Below are 23,940 nucleotides of genomic sequence, written 5' to 3' on the forward strand. Positions count from 1 at the left end.
AGTGTTGAACACTTTCAGCAGAGAGTGGCAATTTGTGCAGGGAACAGGGCAGCCATACAAAAAATGGACAAAGACCCACAACTGAAAAACATTAGACTGAATGATGCAGAAGTTTTGTGTGCTGCGCTCATTAGTGACATTTATATCGGTTAACATTAGCTTCTCTCACTTCCATAAACCCCAAAGTTTATGGCCATATGTCATACTTGTCTCGGGATAATGCTTTGAATACACCAGTCCACACTTCTTCTCTGTCTGATAGTTACTTCATGTATTTGGTGTGAAATGTGATCATTCGTGGCGGCAGTTTAGCAGTAAAAACAACTTATCTTTTGAATGGTAACATGTTCTGCTATTCTCCTGCTCTCAAAAAGAGTTGTGGGAGTGTGCAGGTGTTTGTGCATGGATGGCTGGTGTATAGCTGACCAGCATTAGAGGATTTATGTATCAATAAATTCCATACGAAGCCAGGGGGCTCATGTGTACCTGTCTATAAGGTGGAGGCTGCACACTTCTTCTTCGGCAATCCTTCTTTTCTATAGTCAAATCAATTTTTTTAGCTTGACATCTACAACGATGAGCATTTTGTTGTCTAGCTTAATAACGAATGCACAGTTTGTTCTTGCTTTATTATTTATGTGGTTCTTTTTGTTCAGTTCTGAAAGACTTTTCTTCCAGCTCTACTTTGAAATGATTCCCAGCAGCCTCACACATGATGATGAAACTGTTTATGAGGGAGTTAACATGCCTTTCTCCCTAATAAGCCTGAAATGGCAGAAAGAAACCAACATGTACTCTGTATCTGATGCTGCCACAACACAACCAATTTATTCCTCTCTTTGTAGATTCAGTAGCGCAGACACCCGCCTCAGTCAAGCTGCGAGGTTACCTCAGCACGGCATTAAACGAAACAAAACATAAATAAAAATGACACATTTTTAAAGACAGTTTTCCAGACATCGTTTCTGGTTATCATCCAGCTGAAGGATGAAGGAGTGACGGATACAGACAGGTTAGTCCCTTTCTGTCTGGAGGAGTAGCGCTGTGGAGTGCATGCTGGTGTAGTGTGTCTGCTGAGCGTGCAGAGTGGCTCAGCGCTGCCGGGAGAAGAGGTTCCTCAGGGCATTGTTGTAGTTCTTATTAAAGGCGGTGTATATGAGCGGATTAAAGAAGGAGTTGGAGTACCCCAGCCACAGGAAGATGCTCTTCCAGATGGGCGGGATGTCGCAGGAGCACAGCGGGACAATGAGCTCGGTGATGAAGAAGGGAATCCAGCAAAGTACAAACACGCCAATCAAAATGCCTACCATCAGCGCTGCCTTTTTCTCCTTCTGCTCGCGCCATGTGTCCCCATCTGTCTGGAAGGTCACGGTGGCGTGGCGCACGGTAAACACCATCTGGGGCTGCTGTGTTTCCTCCTTTACCTGCGAGGCGGCCGATCAGACAATAATTCAGTTATTCCGTTGACTCATTGAACAAACAGACACACCTGGTTAGCATTAGACTAAGAAAAGGGAAGTACCTAAGAATATAGGCCAAAAAAAAAGCTATTGCTGAAGTGAAGATTTTGCGGCTGCTCAACAAAAGAGGGATTACAGGCTGCTGAGCAACTGTGGGAATCAACAGGTGGATCAACAAGCCGAAGTTTATTCACACACACACACACACACACACACACGACATGGAGCATGAAGCCAGAGCTGTGTCTTAATCTGCATTTTCCTGCAGCCCATATTGTGCCATTTAACCAACACGCTGCAGAGCTGGGTAAAGGAAAAAGAAAATGTCAGCATTAATCTGCTGACTTTCTCCTCTCTTACTTTGTTGCCTGGCACAGCTCAAGGCTGACTTCATTTTTTGTTTATCCGGTGAGGTCGCCCAGGTCACTCGGCAGCCTAGCAGCTTTTACAGAGACCAGCCATTCCTCTAAAAGTGCCCGAAGTAACACTCTAAACTGTTGTGTTCGGTTTAAACCAGAGACTGCACACAGACGGAGAAACTTGGTCCCTCTGAGGTAAATTTAGTTGAATCAATATGGGTCAGCGGGACCTATAACTGATAAGATGGATGAAGCAAATCCATTTGCTGCAGAGGCCAGAGGTTAAAAGCATAGGGCTGTTGGGAAGGAGCCTGCATATTCCGTGGATGGTTTTAGATGCTTCTACATTATATTCTAGCTGGTGCACTAGCTAAATTGTGCACTTAACTGCAGATCCTCCTTTATATAGTGATGAGGCGATGATGTACTTTTAAACCAAGAAGGTTGGACTCACCTTAAATGGCTCACTTCAAAAACAAAATCTACTTTCCCCTTATTAAACATATGGAGATCTAATCCCTCCCAGCAACCCGAGTGCCAAATGTGAACAAACCCAAACCTGTAAACACAGAAGGAATATCTTTTCAGGTTTGCAGAGAGTTAGATGAGAGGCACATGCCTGCACATGAAACCAAAGCAAGGAGGTGGTTAGCTTAGCTTAGCATGAAACAGTTAGTCTGGCTCTGTCCCTCTAAACCTCACTTATTAGCAGGTTATGTTAAATCTGTTTAATCGGCAAGCAAGCTGAAGTGTAAAAACCACAAGGTGTGATTTCTTTGACTCTGGATAGAGACAGACTAGCTGGTTCCCCTTTGCTTCCACTCTTTATGCTAAGCTAATCATCTCAAGGCTCAAATTTAACACTGACAGTTAGCAGAGGCCGCGTGAACTGCATTCTCCAGTGAGATTGAGTGTATAATGTCACACACTTTGTGACTGATGCTGTCTTTTCTCTGATGAGGACAGTCTCCCACCTGCAGATGTGGACGTTTTTTCTTGTCCTGTTAAGAATTTTTCACGTGCTTTGATATGTTAAAAGAGAATAAGTGTTCCTGAAAGAAAGACAAGTGTACTCATGTGCTGAAGGTCAGGTAATTCAGTCAGGAAGACAGAGTGTTCTGAGGATTCATGGAATCTAAAATGTGGAGATAGAAGTTAATTTATCAGCGTTTCGGCATCAGTCATTTTTCACATTTGCAGTGATGTTAAGCGTTTCCTCAAACTGTACATTTTATGGCTTTTGGCACTGCAGTGTTGAGCTATTTTTGCATGTAGTCCAAGACACTCTATTTCTGGTGGCATATCAATGCATGTACGTCTTAATGTCTTTGAGTGGGCGTTTTTTGTCTTGAATACAGACAATAAATACAAACAGATAGTATAGATAAAACCATGAGCTGTGAGTATGTCTGTGGAAGGCAGAATTTCTAATAAAATATATTCTGTTTAATTTCAATAGCCGCAACATAAAAGTCAGTCTATCAAAGCAAGAAAAGATGAAGCTAATTATTTCAACGATTGGCCCTTTTGACCATGAGGCTCTCATTTTGGGCCAACTGACGTAGGGGTATCTTAAGGATTTGGGGGTAAACTGCAAAATGCATTACATAACTGAAAAGAAAAAAAGCCTTCACTGTGTATTTTCTGTAAAAACATTTCTCCTTTCTGTGGACAATTTCTCAGAATGTTCAGCTGCTGAATGACTTTCGGAAGTAGCTCCGTAGGTGAAAGAAAAAGGCGTCTGCCTGAAGACGTCTAAAAGTGCATAATCTGTATCGCTGAGGTGTTTTGAGGTGGGGGAGGTTAAAATTGCATTTCCCACCATAAGGGCAGGTGAAAAGTGGGTGCCAGCTCAATTTTCACAGGGAAAATTTGCCTGATTAAATGTTTGCTAATGCTTGCGGAATAGATGTAGACCTTTGTGTCTGCTGATTAGAGAAACGTCACAGTCAGGAAGGTGCAGCGGCCCATTAAAGATGCTGGAGGTGGTATTTATAGCCTTCTACCTTCTGCCGACACACATTAACAAGCTGGCAGTGATGAGCAGGATTGCTTCAATTATTTCTCCCTATGCTCATACATTGGATACTTGTGTTTCCCTGATTACTGCTGAATAGCTCGTCAGGCAAAATAATAAATAATTGCACAGCAACCCATATTTGTGACGATATTCATCATTTGATGCAGGAGGGGTGTCAAACAAACGGCTGGCTGGCAGAGGTTATCTGTCCCTAGAACATGTGCTTTATTAACTCCACAACCTTCCTGACTCACATGCAGCTCGTCATAGCATCGCCGCGTATGCTAACTCTCTGACTGATTTCAAGGACACTACATGCACGATGCAATACCTTGACATCTCCCCCTATAATAATCTCCCATTGAGGTCACATGGTTAATAATACTTATTTTACTTCAGAATAATGATTCGCTATTACTGCATTATCTTAGCAATGAATGTGTCACAAACATATCTTAAACTGACAGTGGAGCCATCAACAGTGCAACAAAAAAAAAGCTCTAAAGAAACAGAAACAGCAAGAAATATTATTTTTATATGAAGATTTTTAAAACAGGAACCCACAGTTAACTCTAAAGTAGCGTTGCCACACGGCAAGCAAGCACATTTGTCTGGATTCAAAGCATTTTTGTAGTTATAATTCTGGAAATTCAAGTTTCAAGCATTAAGTTACTCGAATAAATAAAACCTCAGTAACAAGATCTAATATCTTATTAAGATAACTACAGAAAAAAAAACTTGAAACAAGCGAAACGCTCTGACATATAAACTCCCTGGTAAGACGATACATCCTGTCATCATATTTCATATTATAGGGGGAACAGCTGAACTCACTTCTGTCGAGATAAACAGCAACACTTCTGATTTTTCTTATCTCTTCTTTCTGTTCCAGACAAAGTATATTAGAATTTGCCTCCTTTGCTGGATATCACATTGTCTTTAATGCTAAAGTCTGGTTTCACACTTACAGACTGTACCAGACCTTGTTGCTGTCGGTCCATATTGTGTTTCAGGTCCTACTGACTCTGAGCTTGGTTTCATACTCTCTGCGTTCCCATCTGCAGCTCCAGGTGATGGATGCTGGTCCTTTCCAAGCCTTGTCCTTATCCTACTTACACACTTTCATGCCATGAGTGGTTCTGCTGGGCCCATTGATGCTAACAGCGGGTCATCTTGTTGACACCATGTTTGCATGTTACATGCCCTCTTCCAGCGCTGAGGGGCTGGGAGGACTGGATGCAACATGCACCGAGTCATACAGTCTGCAAAGGTCTTTCCAGGTCTCATTTGTGTACCGTGGATCGTTATCCCTAATTATCTGGTCGGGAATGGCAAATCTTGCAAGTGTTTATTTCAGCGATTTAACGACCCAGCGGTGTAGGCAGGTGCAAAATTAACGAGTAACAAGTAACGTGAGTAAACGCTCTGATGTCACAACGTGGAGCTTGCCTCTGTTCTTCCATATGTCTGCGGTATCTGTTGCCAGGGCGGTTCAGGCAGAGGTGGAGGATGTAGTGGCTCTTTGTGCTGCGCACGCTTGTTTTCCTGGCAGAAGTGGCAGGTTTTCACTGTGCATTTCAAAGCAGCAGGTATTTTAGGCCACCAGACAGTTTCCTTTGCTCATTCTCTTGATGGCCGTCATGCATGTGCTCTGATATTTTCTGTCTCATTGACTGTGGAATTGCAATGCAACAGCCTAGAGTGACTCTATTGCACTGTGTGTGATGCTACTCAGTTGTTCATCCATCTTTGATCCGCTTCAGTACCCTCGGCAGTTGCTCATCCCTCTGCATAGTAGACTTTATCATGTCCAGGTTGTGCTGTGGTATTGGCTAACTGTGGTGTTGTCTGTCCTTTAATGACCTGTGTGGCAATGCATCAGCAATAACCAGTGTTTTTCAGTACTCCTGCTATACATTCTTTATTTTCTAGCACATGTTTTTTCTGCACCTGTCAGTCTCCTGCAACAATATGCAACTGGCTTCCAGCTCTATGTGCATCTGTAACACCCCCATCACATAACTGCTCGCCTGCTGCCTCTGTGCAACATAGTGAGCCAAGACGGGTGAAGTGAGCAGGTCTTCTTTGAGTCGCTGGAACACTTGCTGTTGTGGCAAATCCCATGTCCAAGTTTCTCCTTTAAGGAGGTCATACATGGGATCTGCTGCAGTCGACAAGTCGGTACGTATTTGCTCATCATGGCATCTACAAATGCTTGAAACAACACCTCAAAAGGTGTGATACATGTTGGGAGGATGCTACTCACTTCATACAGAGATATCTGTCAGAAACCTGAGGCTGCGTCCAGAGTTGTGAAGACCTGAGAGCTTGAACAGAGGATCTTGACTGAGTCTGTTTTAAGTGTCCCCTGCTGGCTACTAGCTGCACTAACCTGCTCTACTCTTTTTACTAGCCCCCTTTACTGCTGCCTCCCTACCTAACAGGCTGATGACAGGAGACCCTACTTCTATGTGTATGTTAAAGACGTGCGTCCTCTGTTTATATCAGCTTTCTCTGTGGCCTAAGTTCTCTGAATGTTTTCAAGTTAATTACATTAACATCAGCTCAATCATCAATTCTGAACCTGCAGCGTATCCTGTATTTATTTGGTCTGTGCATTGCTCTGCACTGCTGTGGCTTTCCCTTCTTACTGCTTCTCGGTAAGTCTCCTTGCTAGTACCTCTCATTTACACCTGGGGTCCAAATGGGATGTGTATCCAGATAAGTTGTCCAGATCCAGAATAAACGATCCGATCTTGCCTCTGTGTTTACACGTTGTATTATTAATGCCTTCTTGTTATCCTCATTGAGATCAGATCTCCGTCCTGCAGAGCAAATCCTGCACGTGAGTAGTGTGAGGCGGCAGCAAATCAGTGCTGTGTGATAACACACCTTTTGGTGCTTTTGTGGCACAGAATGAACTAATAATCAGTAACTAGAGGTGTGTCTCTTTTATGTTAGAAGAAAACAAACATTTGTGTCAACCTTATGTTGTGTATGGATGCCAGCAGGTTGTACACATTGAGTTTACACCTGAGAGCCAGACTACCTCCAGATGTGGTCTGGCACGACGTATTTACACCTAGCATGAAAATGCATTCTTCCTTATTTGGATAACATGCCCAAAAATAGATTACATTTTAATACCAGACTCCCCATGCTGACTTGGAGAAGCATATTTCCTCCTTACGGCCCTTTTCCCACATTTAGCTACACTCCGATTCTAATGCTGGACGTTTGCCTGGGGTATTATGCTTCTCCCTCCTGCGTCGCCAGCACCTATAGTCCCCTGAGTGGGCTCTCTCCCGTCCATCAATTCTCTCCTTAGCTGGCTGTCTCCCACCTCTCTCCGACGGCTGCCGGTGCATCACCACCTGCACGCTGAATGCTGCCTGTTGTTCCTGCTGGCTTATCTGCTGTGCTACATCCTCTGCTGGCTCTACCATCTGCACTGCAGTTTCAAATGTAAGGTCGGACCTGACCTGGAGTCGCCTGGAGAGCTCTTTGTCGTGGATGACAACCGCTCTGTCTCTGATATGTTGAGTCACAGGCAGAGTACTCTGATGAAGGACTTTTCCTCTGGCTTCTGCATTTGCTGGTGGCTGTCTGTTTTTCTTTGGTGTGAAGCATTCGTCGAATTTAGCAAGCGCTGTGTCGCAGTCGTCCTCTTTCTCCCCTCTCCCAAAGGTAAATTACTAGAAAATGTTTTCGGCTTCGTAGCCTATTAAATTGATAAGTGAGTGCTAACCTCAACCTTGCTGCCCTTGTTTCCCAACTTTGCTGCTGGGTGAATCTCTGTCTTCAGGCCGTTCAAAGTTGTTTTCCAGCAGGCTGTACCTCACCATAGCTTCAGGTGTCTCTCTCAGAACACTTCTGACACCATGTCAAGTAAACTGCTGGCCGACACAGCTTACTTCTACTTAGAACATGTGGTTTATTAACGCCACAAAACATCTAAACATCAGCATCAAGCTCTTGCACAGGGTTAGTGTAGTTGCTTCTTCTGGCTATTCCATCTACAGCTTGAGTAAGGGGAGGACAATGATGTTGCAACCTACAAGGAGAAGGGGTTATTTTAAGAAAATGGATTTAAAAAAGGAAAATGAGTAATCACCTCAGCCATGGGTGTGATTGTGTTGGTCTTGCGGGATCCAATCCGGAACTTGGCAGCCTTGTAGATCTTCCAGTAAACGAACAGCACCACGCAAAGCGGCAGGTAAAATGCTCCGAAGGTCGAGAAGATCGTGTAGGACGGCTCCTGGCTCACCTGACACTTCATCCCCTCTGAGTAAGTCTCCCCCCAGCCGAAGAGAGGCGACAGGGAAATGATGGAGGACAGCAGCCACGTGAGGGCGATCATCACATTGGAGATCTTTTTACGTGTCTTGAGTGTGTACTGCAGGTGCCTGGTGATGGACCAGTAGCGGTCCAGCGCGATGGCCGTCACGTTCCAGATGCTGGCCGTGCAGCAGAGCACGTCGAAGGAGATCCACACCTGGCACAGCACGCGGCCCAGTTTCCACAGCCTGCCGTTCAGCTCGTGGACGAGGCTGAGCGGCATGACCAGGGCGGCCACCATCACGTCGGAGATGGCCATGGAAGCCACAAGGTTGTGGGGCACCCGGTGGAATGTCCTCACCCTCAGGATGGTCACGAGCACCAGCAAGTTCCACACGAAGGTGGCCACCACCAGCATTGCCAGTAACGTAAGGGTGAGCACGCTAAAAACGGAAAAGGGTCGGTAGATGTTTCCCCCAGAGTCATGGCCGTCCAGAGCTCCGCTGAAGTTGGCCGTCAGTATGCTGGTGTTGGGATACGTCATGGTAGCTGCTCACGGCCCCGCAGCTGAGGGCCAAGACAACTCAGAGACAGTTTCTGCAGACAGATGATGCATTCTGCAGCAGGGGGGGAGAGAAGAGGAACAAATTACTTTAAAGAGACGCAATACTCACAAAAAATATCCGCTTCTACTGCAGGCTTTGCACTGTTGCGTAAATGCGCTAGCGTACATCACTGTCTCATTCACAAGAGAGGCACTTTAGTGATTTGCTCACAATAGTAAAAAGCACTTGAGTTTCTCACAGCTGTCAAGCAACCTGCCCACAACTTTCAAGTGCAATTTCATCTGCTGTTAAAAAGGCTCAAAAGTACTCTGGGACATCTCTGAGTCTGAAAAGACCATAAATATTCAGTTTCATCATCCCACTGCCGTCCTTTGATTTGCATCAAAGTCAGGCCTCTGTTGCGAAATGAACAGTTTTAAGTGGAGTCTTTGTTGTAAAGTCATTCAGGAATTTGGTATCCAATAGAGAGATCCCTCCGTCAAACATTGTGGCGTTATATATTTTAAGTGGTTGCAGAGAGGGGTGTCTGTTTCCCTCGCAGTAAGAGAGCCTGCTGGAGAGGCGCTTTGTTTTAACACTGGATCGTCTCCGTATCAGATTCAGAAAAGAAAAGATTTGACATGCCAGCTCTATCAATACACTCACAGGAGAGGCTCAGCAAGTTGGAAAGTCTACACCGTACGATGTTCAACAGTGCAGAAACAATGAATCACAAATCACCAACCTCTTCTGCTGTCAGGATGTTGTGAAGTCTGCTCCTTACAACTTCTATGTGCACTTCGAATGAACAGACAAACTTATTTACAAGTGAATGAGTAAATTAACCATATGATTTCAGTTTTTTAACTTCAGAAATACACAGAAGAATATCCACCATTAGAAATCCATTATTTTTGTTCAAAATTCATTGTTATGATCACGCATCTGACTCACAGTTTCAGCAGCATCACTGGGGGCAACAATGATTTCATGCACCATGTTTTGGAAAACATATTCAGATGCGCCTGATTAAACAATCTCATAAGATGTTAATTTTAATCATTAATCATAATTTCTTATTTAGAGACGCTCAGGTTAAACTACTCCTCCTCCTTTAACCTATTCTTACGGCCCACACCCGCCTCTAACAATCCTCCCAGGCGTCTAAAAAAAAAATCCAGATCTCTGTTTTTTTCCCATGACCCAGCACTGCGCCACTGTCTTTAAAGTGGAGCTTCACCCGTAATCTTGAATATTAAACATGATCACTCACTCTGCATCTTTCCTCTTGTGGCATTGTAATGAGGGGATCTGGATGACTTGGGTGCAGTGGCAGTGTCCATAATGAGTGCAGCTAATGCATATAATTCAGTTGAAATAAATGGCTCTAATTGAGTTTGATCTAAATTGCAAGATTTAATCAATAGGATCATATTCTTGTTGCCGCTTGGCCTGTAATGACATTACTTTTGGCTGTATTACTGAAGCATTAATCTGATGAATAAATCAAACAAAGGTTTCACAGATTTCCCGAGGACGTGTGGTTCTTCCTTTATTCATATGTGTTTTTACACCCAGTGGGTCGTGCCAAAGGGACCATAAACAAGGCCTGACGGGTAACATCAATACCAGCCATGTCCCTGTCAGCCGCTCTATTTATGTGACATGTGACACTGTCTCTTAGCATCACAAACCATGCCCTCTAATCAAAGGGTCCAACCAAGTACACTGATAGGCCCTCTGCTCTCTCTTCTCCCCGCTCCTATTAACAAGCCTAATAGCCATGAAATTGGACAACGGTTATGAAGGGAACAGGCAATCAAATATGCCTGTTTCCTCCCTCAAACAGCGGCTGTCACTCACTTGGAGAAAGACACACACAAAAGGCAGAAAAACACATGCAAATGCGCATATGTGAGAAGAGTGAGGCACTGGTGGACAGGAAGACAGGATGTCAAAGGATGACACCTGAGTACAAGTCTATATTTCAGTGTGTGTTCAGGTCAGCCACTGCTGAGACCTGCAAGTGTTCGCTGGTTCTCTGGGCATATTTTCTTGAGAGCCTTGGGGGATTTTACTTAACTGTGAGAAATTAAACAGGGACAGAGGGTGATTAGCATCTCATTACCTGTGAGGTCTGTGTGCTTTTACTTTTTTAATGCCAGTAGGAGAACAGAGGGAAAGTTGAAGAATTTTCTCGTTCCTGACCGAGCTGCAGCGGGGCGATATTTCCAAGCCGCATATATTACACCATAATTTGAAAATGAGCAAATTAATCAGTAACCTAAATCCTCCCTGAGCGTTGCGAGAAAGCCACACTGCTGTGGAAATCAAGACGTGGAACACAAACTTAGATTAATGTGTTTTGCATGTTTTTTGAAATTAAATGATCTTTGCTGAAACTATTCTAGGCATTAAATAACGAGCACGTAATTTTCTCTGCAGCAGAACGGTAATTTGCAGTCCTGCACACATTCTGCCTGTTGTTCCTCATTCTTCTGCTTTTAACTTATGAATCCTCTTGCCCCCCCCTCTGTGCAATCAGCTGCCTGCTGCTTAAGAGTAAAATCCAACAAAGCACTGACGGCTGCCATCTGTAGAATCAGGTAAAAACTGTCTTTAATTTCACACCGCCTTTGTGTCCAAACACACTGTCACAACCTCGCGATGAAAACACCCAGATTATGAAGGGCATCCTCTTTGAGAGAAGCTCTTCCCTGCGAAACGGTTGGGCGCTCATTTGTTGCACAATCTTCGCCATGCAGAGTTTGTGCGAGGCTTCGGGGCTGACATTTGCAGCTGAAAGCAGGGCAGGTACGTGGATGCGCCCTTTGGCTCGGGTGATATTAAAACGATAATGGCAGCGTGAAGCAGAAATTAAAGTTGAGTGGAAAATCGCGTGGCACTTTTGTGGTGCACGGTTTCCAATGCAATGCAATGTGTCGAGCAGTCACATGCAGCGGAAGAGATGTGCCAACAGTTTAACTCTGCAGAATAAGAACTTTAGCATTGAAGTGAAGTGTGTGCGGTTCCCTCTGGAGCTGCGGGTCCCGTGAGGCTCCCTGCCTGACTCCGCTTATAGGTGATGATCAACCGAGACACTTGTTACACATCATCGCATCAGCACAGCCTCACGTTTACATCCGAATTAAAAAAAAAAACAAAACAAAACAATTTTGTCATAGAAAAGAAAACGATTCATTCACACCCGGACGCAACTCACCCCATTAACAGTCCTGCAAGAGCAGCTCCCTGCTCGGGTTCAAAATCGGTCCATGGAGATGCGCTTTGCTGGTCCTGTCAGCGGAGCGCCGGAGCCGCGTGCCTCGCTGCTGGCGACAGCACAACACGCACCTCGCGCGGAGGATACAGAGGCTCTGGAATGAACCACGCAGTGGTCGGAAGGGGGAACTGAGTCCAGTCGAGACGACAAACACTTGGTGTTCTGGGCATGTGTTGGACTTGCGTGCGTGTGTGTTTTTCTGCGTGCACTTCACGTGAGCGACCGCTGTGTTCACGGAGGCACGCGGCGCGGAGGACGAGGTCGCGTCAGTCCTGTCAGACCGCCGCTGATCGGAGAACATGCCCTCTTCCCAATTAGTCTTCTAGTTCTGCAGTGATCGGAGGTTGCTTGAAGAGACACCGATCCTGCCGCTTTATGATGGATGATACTTCAGAGCGACCACCCTTCAAACTCCCCCGGTATTTCTCCCACCCATTCAAATCTCATTTATTGGCAACAGTGTGGTCCTGCGCAACTTCAAGTTTCTCCCGATTGTACTCCTTGTGGAATATCTAGTTGGACACTTCCAGTGTCCCGTGAAAATGTCCTGAGTAAATCTCCCAGGATGATTAATTTAACTAAATCATCATTGCACTGGTTGCCTCCTGCAGTGATAGTGTGCTTACACTCTGACTGTTCCAGGAAACCTATCTTGCTTTTTAATAATACTCACCTTCACCAGCAACAGACTCATAGGTTGATTGCAGCAAAGGTGCCCACTTAGATGCCCTTAAAATGACATCCATGGTTGCCCAATGTGCAAGGAAACGGGATGCCGTGCCCTCTAGGGTGCCCTTCCAGTGGAGAAAGTATGATGCAGTGCACCAATGGGTGCTCTTAAAATGGAGAAAACGTGATGTGGTGCACTCCAGGTTGCCCTTCCAGTGCGGAAAATATGATGAAGTGCAACAATGGGCGGCCTTAAAATGGAGAAAATGCAATGAACTGCCCTTTGGGGTGCCCTTCCAGTGGAGAAAACACCATGTAATGCAGCAATAGGTGCCCTTAAAATAGAGAACACGTGATGCAGTGCCCTCTAGGTTGCTCTCCCATGGAGAAAACACAATGCAGACCCATATAGGCCTACATGCTAAAAAATTAGTTGGTCTCTATGTGCACTTTTATTAAAGAGGTGTAGTAGTTCAACTTCTGAGACACATAATAAAAATTCTAATGCTACCCAGGGTTTGTAAATGTTTCACCATAAATGCATCACAGCTTTGCGGGGGCTGGCGCCCCAGCGTATGCAGCTGGTGCTATGTTTCTTTCCCCTCCCCTCAGACAGCCCGAGTCCACCTCTGCATATAAGAGAGGCTATGAATCCGATCAGACTTTATAATGTCAGGCTGCTACTGTGAAGGTAACTGACATCCAGCTGTCCTTTAATACAGCAACAGTACAGAGCAACGCCTTGACTGTGGACTGACTGCTTAGTATCACAGACGCACCATGAATCTCTATAGTAACTGATACTAAATGAGAAGCCATACAAAAGTTGTGGTTTCAGATCATAGTCAGCACCGTGGGAGGCTTGTTCATTACCATCAAAGAAAAAAAGCTCCCGTTTGTGACAGCACAACCTTCATTCAGTCGAATGCTGAAACACTGCACGTACTTCAGCTCCACAGCTGCGGCTGCAGTGTAAATGTCACCTTCCACTTCCTTTACCTCAGCAAACCTTGGAGGGTACGATTAGTGTTTATTTAATTGTTGCTTGTGCTAACAGTTACTTCCTTCTAATCCACGGGATTTGTTTGAGACGTCTACTCAGTGGGTGAGTGTGCAGCAGTAACTAACCGTGAAATATGCAGCTGCACACGTGTATAGGCACACTTGGCGTTTATCACATCATCCCCTCCTCAAGGAAAACATTTGAGTAGCTCAGGCACCCTTCCCTCCCTCCTCCCCTCCATCATTCCCTCATACAGGTGAAGCTGATGCACGAAATCAAATCAGTAGCAGTTGCCTGTGCAGTCATTGCTGAATAACCTGCTTTGTGAAATTGTGCCTCGCTAATTATAGGGCTATGAAGGCATTAATGCAACCCACTTAAAGTGTCAGTGCAAAGTGCTCCTTATTTAAACAGATGACATACTCGCACTTCCAGCTGTTTAGGCTCCAGACTTGATGAAAATACATGGCAGCAGGCTTGCACGAAAACACTGGAAGGGCTCGTACCACGCGGTGTAGACTTGTTTTTTCACAAAAGGAAACGTGTGAGCCCTAATCAAGCTTAACATTTAACTCTGTGTCACCGGAAAGATCACACTGTGTCCTGTTACGAGCAGCTGTGATTCACCTCACTCAAACTCAATGCAAACATCACACTTCCTCCGCTCTGGTCTGAGGGGAAGAGGTGTTTTATTTCTCTCTGTCTCTGGGCACAATACTGTAAATCATATTTCTGACCTTGTCCCGACACATTGGTTTCATCCCCATCAATAGCCGGTCTTCAATTATTCCTATTACCACCAGAATTTAACACTGTCAGCACTTCACGTTGTAGGTCCAGGAAAACGACCAGAGAGAAAAATGTTATGTGGTCTTGGATCAGGGCCTTTGCTGGTAAACCTGCCACATAAATTCAGTGGTGTGCCTGCGTGTCTTGGCTGCAGGAATTGTGCAATGAGTGATTGAATGTGAAACATGCAGAGCAAGAAGGGCACTCAAAGAGAGCAGACCTCCACCAAGGCCAATAGTCCACTCTTCTATGACACGCAAATTTGTAACTGCAATTATAAAGACTATGTCTGGATATACTGTATTTACAAAACTATTACAATCAAGATGGTTGTGTCTGCTTAAACCTCGTCCTCTCAGCTGTGCATTACCTCTACACTGGAAATATTTCACATGCTTAACATATTTCAACAATTGGCTATGTTTTGTGGGTATTAAACTTCACTACCATGTGCTGGATTTTAAAGATGTGTTCCAAAAAAGTTGGATAAATAAAACAGAACGTGACAATTTGCTAATACCTTTTTACATAAACTCAACCGAAAACAGTACAAAGGGAATATATTTAATGTTTGACCATCAGCTTTGTTGATTTTTGTAAATATCTGTTTATTCTGAATTTGACACACAACATGTTTCAAACCAGTTGGGACAGGAGCAACAAAAGACTGGGAAAGTTGTGGAACGCTCCAAAATCACCAGGTTGGTTGGTAACAGGTGATAGTATCATGATTGGGTATGAAAGGAGCATCCTGGAAAGACGTTCACAAGTGAGGATGGAGCGAGGTTCAACACTTTGGATAAAGGATTTTACTACATGGGCTCAGGAACATGATGTACAGCTGTTGATGAACAGTTTGCAAATGATTACATTCAGTTTTTATTTACATTTTACACATCGTCCCAACTTCTTTGGAATCGAGGTTGTGCCAAATGCTGCATCTTGCAATGTTATGATCAAGACCCACTACAAAATTTAACATGCTCTTTCTTTGCCCATGCTACACCCTTTTACCAAGTTTGATGAAAATCAGTTTTTCTGTAATCCTGCTGGAGGTACATGTGGGATTTCCTATTAGGGCACCTTGTGTTTGCTCTACATTCCCTAAGGTTACATGTGAATGTGTGTTAACGTGTTGAACATGGTAAAACCTAAACTGCCCTGTCAAAGCAGTGTCATGATTTATTGGGTGTTTAAGAGAGTTAATTGACTAATTTGTGTAGTATAATGAAAAAAAGAGCTCTACGCTCCACTTGGTAATTGTGATGCTGAGCTGTTTATTGCCTCCACACACACTTCACATTTATTCACTTCACTTGCAATGTTTTGAAAGCATATGCTGCAGTAGGAAAGCCCTCGTGTGTTTCATTTTTTAACCTTTTCATTGGGATTTTACCTTTCTTTCTTAAGGTAATCGTAATTAATGTGATGGCTAAATGTGCCGTACAAGATAAAAGGCTCAACCATTTGAACCCGAATCGCAAATTCTTCCTCTATTTTGCAGACAGTGTTGATATTGTCAGGCTCTATTCCCATTCGTCCCTGAAAGTCAATGATATCTGTGTGCACTGTGCTACCCTCACCTAATTACAGCATCAGTGTGTGTCAGTAGCCGTTGAGGCAGGAGACGGTTCAGACAGGCAAGCTGCTGGGGTGTGATGTGCTGAGGCAAGCAGCAGTGGCCCAGCACATGAAGGAAAGGAAGAAGTCATTCAATAAATTGTGAAGATGGAGGTGTGGAGGTCCCCTTTGACTGTCTGCTGGCAAAGTACACAGGGAGCAGAAATACTTGCACATGAACGGTGCTTCCAACTTTTGCTTTATGCTCAAAATATACTTTTCAAGGTTGACTCAATGTGACGATGACCTGTGCATGCCAGAGACTGCAGCAAGCAATTTTACCTCTGCAGCATGTTTGCTTACCTGCACTCTGCATACAGTATATACAGCTGTGGGCAAAATAATAGGAACACCTGATGATGTAATGACATTTAAGGCTGTAGGTTTAGAATCTTTTTGTGATTCAGAGAGGTGTTTATGTATGTCTGTGGCAATTACTGAGGCTGACGTGCAATGGTGTTGTTCTATTGGATTAAATGTTTCTGCAATTTTTTTCCCTTTCCCCTGCATAAATGTTTAGTTAGGAAGGAAAAACTTCAATTTTGCATTTTCTCTTATGTTAGCACACATGCTGAAACTGTAAAAAGTAGAAATTATCACTCTGAATTGCAGCTTTACGTTTGCACGTTTCCAGTAAAATGAAAAGTGGTCTTGCTGTGATCACAGGGTGCTCAACATGTTTGACAGAAGACAGTTAAAGTGACCAAACCTTAGTTTCATCACATTTGGATTGCAGTATGATCTCTTACTTTTACTGGTAACCTGAAGTGTATTCAGATCAAATGTGGCAGCGTTGCTTCAAAGTGACTCCTGTTTTTATGTTCATAACAGAGACAGTATTCATTAGATTGCTTTTAGCTGACTTTGATGACTTTTCTTCTAGCGCCACCATGAGGCTGATATTTGACTTGAACTGTCACAACATTTGCTTCAGACAAGTTCCCATCAGGATAAAGTCTAATCATTAACTTTCCATGTGGCGCCATCATCAGGTCAAAATAAAACAAATACTTTGGTACCTGACATGACATTCCCATCAGCCTCACTTTGTGTTTGGTGCTAATTAGGACCATGCTAACACATTAAACTAAGATGGAGAACATGGTAAACATTATACCTACTGACCATCAGCATGATACCATTACTATTGTAAGCATGTTAGCATTTAGCTCAAAGCACCACAGTGTGTAAGTACACTATTGCAGAGCTGCTAGCACGGCTGTGGACTCTTTTATTCACATTATTCAAAATAACATAATGACAAAGGCTGAAAATACCTTGTACAAAAAGTGTTTTTTTGTACTGATACATATACTATAATGATTTTACCAGATAGCGGCAGGGAGACAGTTTAAAACTAGAACAAACTCAACCCTGTACCGTCATATATTGAACACGTATGAATGGATTGACTCCTTTGACAGATAACTTGAGAAAACTGTGTCTAGTTTTAAAATATTATTTGTTAATGACTTTGTCATTATGATAATATTCATTGTTATAGTACTTATTTTCTGTGAGGTCATCGTTAAATGTATGTTAATGTCTGTACATGTGTAGCTGCTGTATTGTCATCATAGTGTGATTGTGTGTAAATGGTAGCAGTAGTTGGTATTGCCACTGTGTGTATTTTTACACAGACCCCTGCAGGAGGAATGGTTGCTTCAATACAGCAGCTAATCAGGAATCAGACAAACATACAAAAACATAGTTTTCTCACACCTGTATTTTTTTAAACGGCTGTTTGTGTTTGTTTGTTTTTTTTACCAGCAGCACCCTTCTCAAGCAAAAATGTTCTTTATTTCCTCTCTTAAGTTGCTGCTGACAGACACACACAGTCATTTATTCCACTCCAGTGGTCTTCCCTGAAGCATTCAGCTGCGTTTTGGTTTCCAGACGTAGCGCATAATACAAGTGACAGAGGCGTCCCGTACAGCAATCATCGTGATAAATTGCTCTGACCCTGCGTGGCGCTGTGAACTTCCCATGACTGGAAACAGTTAAGCAACCTGCTATGTTATAGGAATCGCAAGCGTCCGTAAATCACATATACGACTTTAAATCGCTACTTTCCCATGTGGTTGCTACTGATATCTGTCCATTTATATTTGGATTTATAAAGACAAAATCAAATAAATACATGTACTGTATATCGGTCAGGAAAGGATTTTCTGGCCTTGTCTTTCATTTTGATGACCGCAATGCAGATGATATATTCAGTCTCATTCACACCTCTCCAGAGATGACACATTGAGTGCAATGCATTTCAAAAACACAATGAGTCAGTGCATGAATTGTGAGCTTTTATTTAACTGTCATTTAACTACCCGAATGAAAGGCATTAAAGACGTCTGTCAAAATATGAGTCCTTAAAATTTATCCTAAAACCCTAATTCCCATTCTCCAGGACGAGTCTAATTGTTCCACATGAGTTTACCATCTTCATGAACATGTGTTTTAATGCAAGTGATTTAAAAATGCCAGATAGTGCAAAAGCATCTCCACTTCATAGTCGTTTAACTTCTTGAAGTGCTGTCGTTGTCACTTGGCATAAAATTTAAGCCCAAATCTAGTTGAGTGGAATGGATGCAGTTCTTGCCGTTAAAACAACTCTGACATGATTGGATGTTTAACCAGACTCCTGTCACTAAATACCTTAAATAATTACTGCCCTTTGAATAATTGAAAAGAGTGTCTTACAGATAATACAAAAGCTAATTTGATCATTTTAATTTAATTATTCTTCAACAAGAATTTTTAATTGAAATAGCTAATGAACTGTTGAAGTCTTTTTAACTGGAAATTGTCTAATTTCAGATCTTATGCCTCAAGTGATCCCCTGACTCATCTTTTAGGTGAATAGCCCGAGGTATTGCCCTAAAAAAATAAGGAAATTAATAAAGCACTCAAGGTCATGTGCCAGGAAACTCTGAGAGGAGCCATCCATCTACTACTCCAAGGGACTGGCCAAGGTAAAACAGGCCGAGGCTTCATATTTCTTTAAAATGACATTAGCATTTTCAAGTGCAACAATGAGGAAGTGTGGTTTAGAATTACAATAACACATCTAATATTGACTACTGCAGCCAGGGAGCCCTTTGAATGTACACCATGAGGTTGTTTCATCTCTTCAAACCTGTTAGCGCCTTTGTGTTCAGTGGCGGAGAGACGTGCATGTGCAGTTTGCTGCCAGGACATTTTGATTTCCCCCCCTTTTCATGAGTCTGGCACCTTGGCTGTTTTCCTCTAATCCTCCTCACACCTCACTCAGTTAAAAATAAATGGTGCAGGGAAGCAATAGAGCTTGCTGCCCTACAACACACACACATTCTTACACACACCACATCTTACATCACATGTCATCTCAGACACCAGCCAGTGTATCGGGAACACTTGTGTAACAGTATGAAGGGCCCTTTAATCTGTAATTTGCTGCAATCAGAGACCCTGGACCTTTGGGGTACAATGAGTCAGACACTCGAAATTGATCCCTTGCCAGACGCCAAACAATGAGGGTATACAGTCCTATCTTCTGTATTTAAGCTCCGTGCTTTGCCCTGTTGGTAGGCTTAACATGAAGTCAGTGACACGTCTAATTCAGTCTAACTTGTGGACTGGAGTTGATGTTTTGGTCCTGAAAATGACTGGAAGTCTATAGTTTCATCATCCCAGTCCTTCCTTTATTGTTATCCTCATTTGATCTAACATAACATAGAATTTTAAATTAACCACTATGCCACACTGACTCGGCTTCGAGCGCTATTTCAGAATAACATTTGCTTATACAAAGTGCTATTTACCGCATTCTTCAGCTCATAAACAAATTCCACTTCCCTCCAGCTCAAGTAATATTTCCCTTGACATTATAATTCATTTTTAATATGTAAAAACATATTGAGCATTCAGTAAATGCATTTTGCTTACAGTTGGAAAAACAAATTTAGTTCAATCAGAAAGACTGTAATCATGATTTTATAAAGAAAGTTAACTTCCGTTTCCCTCCTGCCCATTCAGAAACCAATTGCAATTACATTTCCAGATGTGGCACATTGCACCTGCTGCAAAAACTTATTCTATTAACTTATTTTGGAGCCATTTGAGGCCAGCAGAAACAAGCAGTATCAACAACAAAACGTTACTATTTTATGAAGTGGTTATAATGAACTTGTTAGCAAACAGCAGCAAGCAGACATGGAGCAACATTAGCATTCATCTCATGTTTCTGTCCACCCTGGGAATATAAGTCCACTATCTTTTTAGTTCTGTTTTGGTCTCCACCAACTCCTGAGGGAAATACCTGTCACTTTAGCTGCTAAATCCTAGCTTTGTATCCCATTTGGTACTTGTACAACAGGGTTTATTAGAGAGTTTTTGCTAATGCAGCTGGAAACCAAGTGTGTTGAGTTAGGGGAAAATGCTAAAAAAAACAAAAAACATAGACATTGTCATTTGTTGAATAAAATATATTGTTTAGAGCAGCTTTTAGCTATCACTTACCTTCACCATTGTCCTTTGCTAGGCTGCTGCTCCTAATTGCTAATTGGCAGTAAAGCTGCTACAAACATTTGCTGCTAATGCTGCTAATGTAGCTTTTTACAAGCACACTTACCTGCTAGCAGTCCAATCATGTTGCTTCAAGAAGGAAAACTCATGTGTGGTGCTCTGTTTCTTGCCTTAACTGGCCTTAAGGGCCAGCTAAGCTGTCCGCTAGCTGTCCCTACGGCAGTTTGGTAGCGCTGAGATGCTAACACTGCTTTCCAAGGTAAGTGCTAACTGTTCATGATAACATGTTTCCTGTGCTTTTGGCTTAGTCAGTGCTTGTGTGCGTTCGTGACAAACATCATGTTGCAGGCTGCTAAATTGGATCTGTTTGTGGCCTACGTAATGTACTCTGCTAGCTGCTGATTTTCAGCTAATTTCAGCTAATTCTGTTGTCCTCTATTTATATGCAGTGTTGGCATAAAAAAGTATAGTGTATTCATTTGTTTTTGCTGAGGTTCTTTTCTTTGGTTCATGTTCGGCATGTGAATTATGATGCTTTTACGCTGCTGATTTGCAAAGTGGTACAATATGTATTCTAAGTGTTATTGGCTGAATTGCTTTCGCTGCATATTTCCCTCTCAGTTATTATTGTTTTGAAGGGGTTGTCTACTGGCTCACTGCAAGCTTGGTTCTCTAATATTACATATTGGCTTAAAGGAATGTGAACATGATTGTATTGCGCTTACTGCCCATTTTGATAATTATTTCCCTGTAATGATGGCTTCTTAATGGAAACTCAACTACGCATAGATAGCCACTTTCACATTTGTGCATCTTGTTCAGCCGTTGAAATATTTCAACTCCGAGCAGTGGGTTTATGTCACAGCTTCCTTTACTGCTGTTTATATCATAAATACATCTGAAACGCTCAGTTTTGTGGGCTATGCTGCTCACACATAGCAACACATACCAATGGTCATCTGTTTATCACGCTAATATTTCATCAAAAGGCAATGTTAGCTCCAAGCTATGAAGGTTTGTGCCTGCCAAATTCATAACTAAGCGTAATGTGTGTAGATGTTTTGGTTTGACCTCCTATAGTTCAAGTAATAGTTTTTGACATAGTAAGAAATAGGATTATTTGCTTTCTTACTGAGAGTTTGTATATGAAGCTATAGCCAGCAGATAGCTAGCTTAGTGTAGCACAAAGCTCTGAACATTGAGTAACAGCTAGCCTTGCTCAGTCAGAGAGTAAATAAACCTCACCTCTTTAGCTCACCATTTATCACATTTTATCTCTTTTTGTCAAACTGTGATTTTCTGGGAGGTTATCGGCTGGGCTGTTTCTTGGCTAAACATAGCAACGCACTTTTTAACTTTGCTCGTAGCCTTGCTGCTTTCTGCCACACAAAAATGAAAATATTTACAGAAGCAGATCTTTCAAATTGGTATTCAATCATCATGGCCGCTTCCGTGTTATTATTTCAGGTATCTTGCTTAAATCAAGTCAAGGTGATGCTGATCAAACAGTCATACACAAATAAGTGAAAACAGTTGTGCATGACGAGTCCTTGTATTTTGACATCAACATTCAGGATCAAGTATGAAACGAGGCTGCACTCAAAATGCTCCTTGTGCTATTTTATGAAGCAGCATTTCAAGCACAAACAATCCTTTTTTGTCTCCAGGCACTGTTGCTTATGCATCTTGTTTACATGGCCCTCATAGACCCCCGGGTGTGTGTTTTCTTCTTAAAATCTTACAGTTCAGAATCAGAATTGCAAGACAGTTAGACAATGGAGGAGTGAACCAGTCAAATTAGTATCATGGTAGTCAAAGAACTGTCCAGAATTATCTGATGGTGCAAAGTCAAAACAAGCAGGTGTTGCATAAATTACAGATGCAGGAAACATCTGTGGACACTGAAGACTTTTCATCAATCATCAGCTCTTCACACTGGTTCTAAACATGTGGCGCTGAATTCCATTTCTATCTTTTAAAAGTCATTTACAGACCACTAGAGAACCACGTTCCATATAATTATCACTCTCTTAATTACAACTGTAAATTAAAATCTATATCTTTTGATTAACATCAACAAGTTCCTTGTTGGTTTGCCTCCGTCCTAGAAGACTACATCCATCAATGCTCGTCTGCGCTGGCAGAAAAGCACCACCACTAATTAGTCAGATCTAGTTTTTTAAAAAATCATCAGTTTAAAGTAATAATTATACAAATTTCACTCTTTGGTGTCTGCTGTCCCCATGTCTGGACTGAGTGGGTTTGTCTTAAATATGGAGCAATATGAGTCAGGGATTACCAGCTAATTAGTGTAACTGTGTCATGGGATTAATTAATTCAAAGCATTTACATATATTCTAATTGTCTTACCAAGCTAATTGGCATCACTGTGCCACAGTTGTAATACTGAGGATTGTTGAAGTTTGTTTGCTTCCAGCAAAAGCCAATATGTCAACCTCCTGCATGTTGTTGTTGCCCGACCAGCTTGTTGAAATGCACACTCCATGTTAAACACTCTGAATGAATGGAAATACATTTGTTCAAAACTCGTTATCAGGGTCTTGCCTCAGGTACAAGACACTGTATACTGTACGTACTGTAAGGAAAGTAGTGGACTGGCTGTGTTACTCTTGTTGTGTTGTGCTGTTCTTGCATTGAAAGACTCTTGAACCCATAATACCTCTGAGAAATTAACAAATGTATTATCTTCATTATATATAACATATACAACAAAGTGTTGGATCACTTATAACTGAGCTGTTAGCTGTTTAAACTTACTTAAGGAGTCATTTTTAGTGACAAAAGACATTTGGACGTTTTTGTTAGTGGTACATGTTTCCAGTTTGTTTTGGATAAAGTTAATCTGTAACTTCCATCCTTTCTGGTGGCACTAAAGAGGTTCAAAATACTTTGATCCTTTTAAGATTTTCCTCTTTCTATGTCATTTCATAAACATACCTGCAGACTGGGACTCTTGACATAACATTTTGATATTATTTTCAGTCAGTTTATTATGTTTTATCCATTAGCCATGTTTCAGATCCATATTCCCATTAACATACAATGCCTCTCATCAGAAAACGTATGGTAATGGAGTGGACCAAAGAAAATCCAAAATCATTTATTCTGATATAATAATTTGGTATTACTTTAAAAATTATATAATTATATAAAAAAATAAAACTTTAAAATTACTTTAGAAAAAACATTTTTAGCAGTATTTCTGGTTAGCACAAACACTTACATACGAGACCAATGCACTCATGCAAGAATAATCCCTCTCAGTCATCACTTATGACCCACCTGAAGCGTGTGGCGGCGTATTTATCTCAGCACACCCTCGTACATAAACGGCTGAATCAAGTCTCGCCAACGACTCCCAAAATGACACAAATCACCGTCAGTACAGCG

The 23,940-nt window shown here is 42.3% G+C and overlaps 1 protein-coding gene across 1 annotated transcript; it reads right to left on the reverse strand.

Annotated features, from left to right (window-relative positions):
• Positions 1-1,091: 1,091 nt before the first annotated feature.
• On the reverse strand, positions 1,092-8,661 carry htr5ab (5-hydroxytryptamine (serotonin) receptor 5A, genome duplicate b). Its single transcript, XM_041961870.1, has 2 exons — positions 7,954-8,661; positions 1,092-1,424 (listed from the first exon to the last, which is right to left on the reverse strand). Exons 1-2 carry the CDS (start codon positions 8,659-8,661, stop codon positions 1,092-1,094), a joined length of 1,041 nt encoding a protein of 346 aa, XP_041817804.1.
• Between the last annotated feature and the right edge of the window lie 15,279 nt (positions 8,662-23,940).

Source organism: Chelmon rostratus, chromosome 20 (assembly GCF_017976325.1).
Source record: "Chelmon rostratus isolate fCheRos1 chromosome 20, fCheRos1.pri, whole genome shotgun sequence".
Lineage (NCBI taxonomy): Eukaryota > Metazoa > Chordata > Actinopteri > Chaetodontiformes > Chaetodontidae > Chelmon > Chelmon rostratus.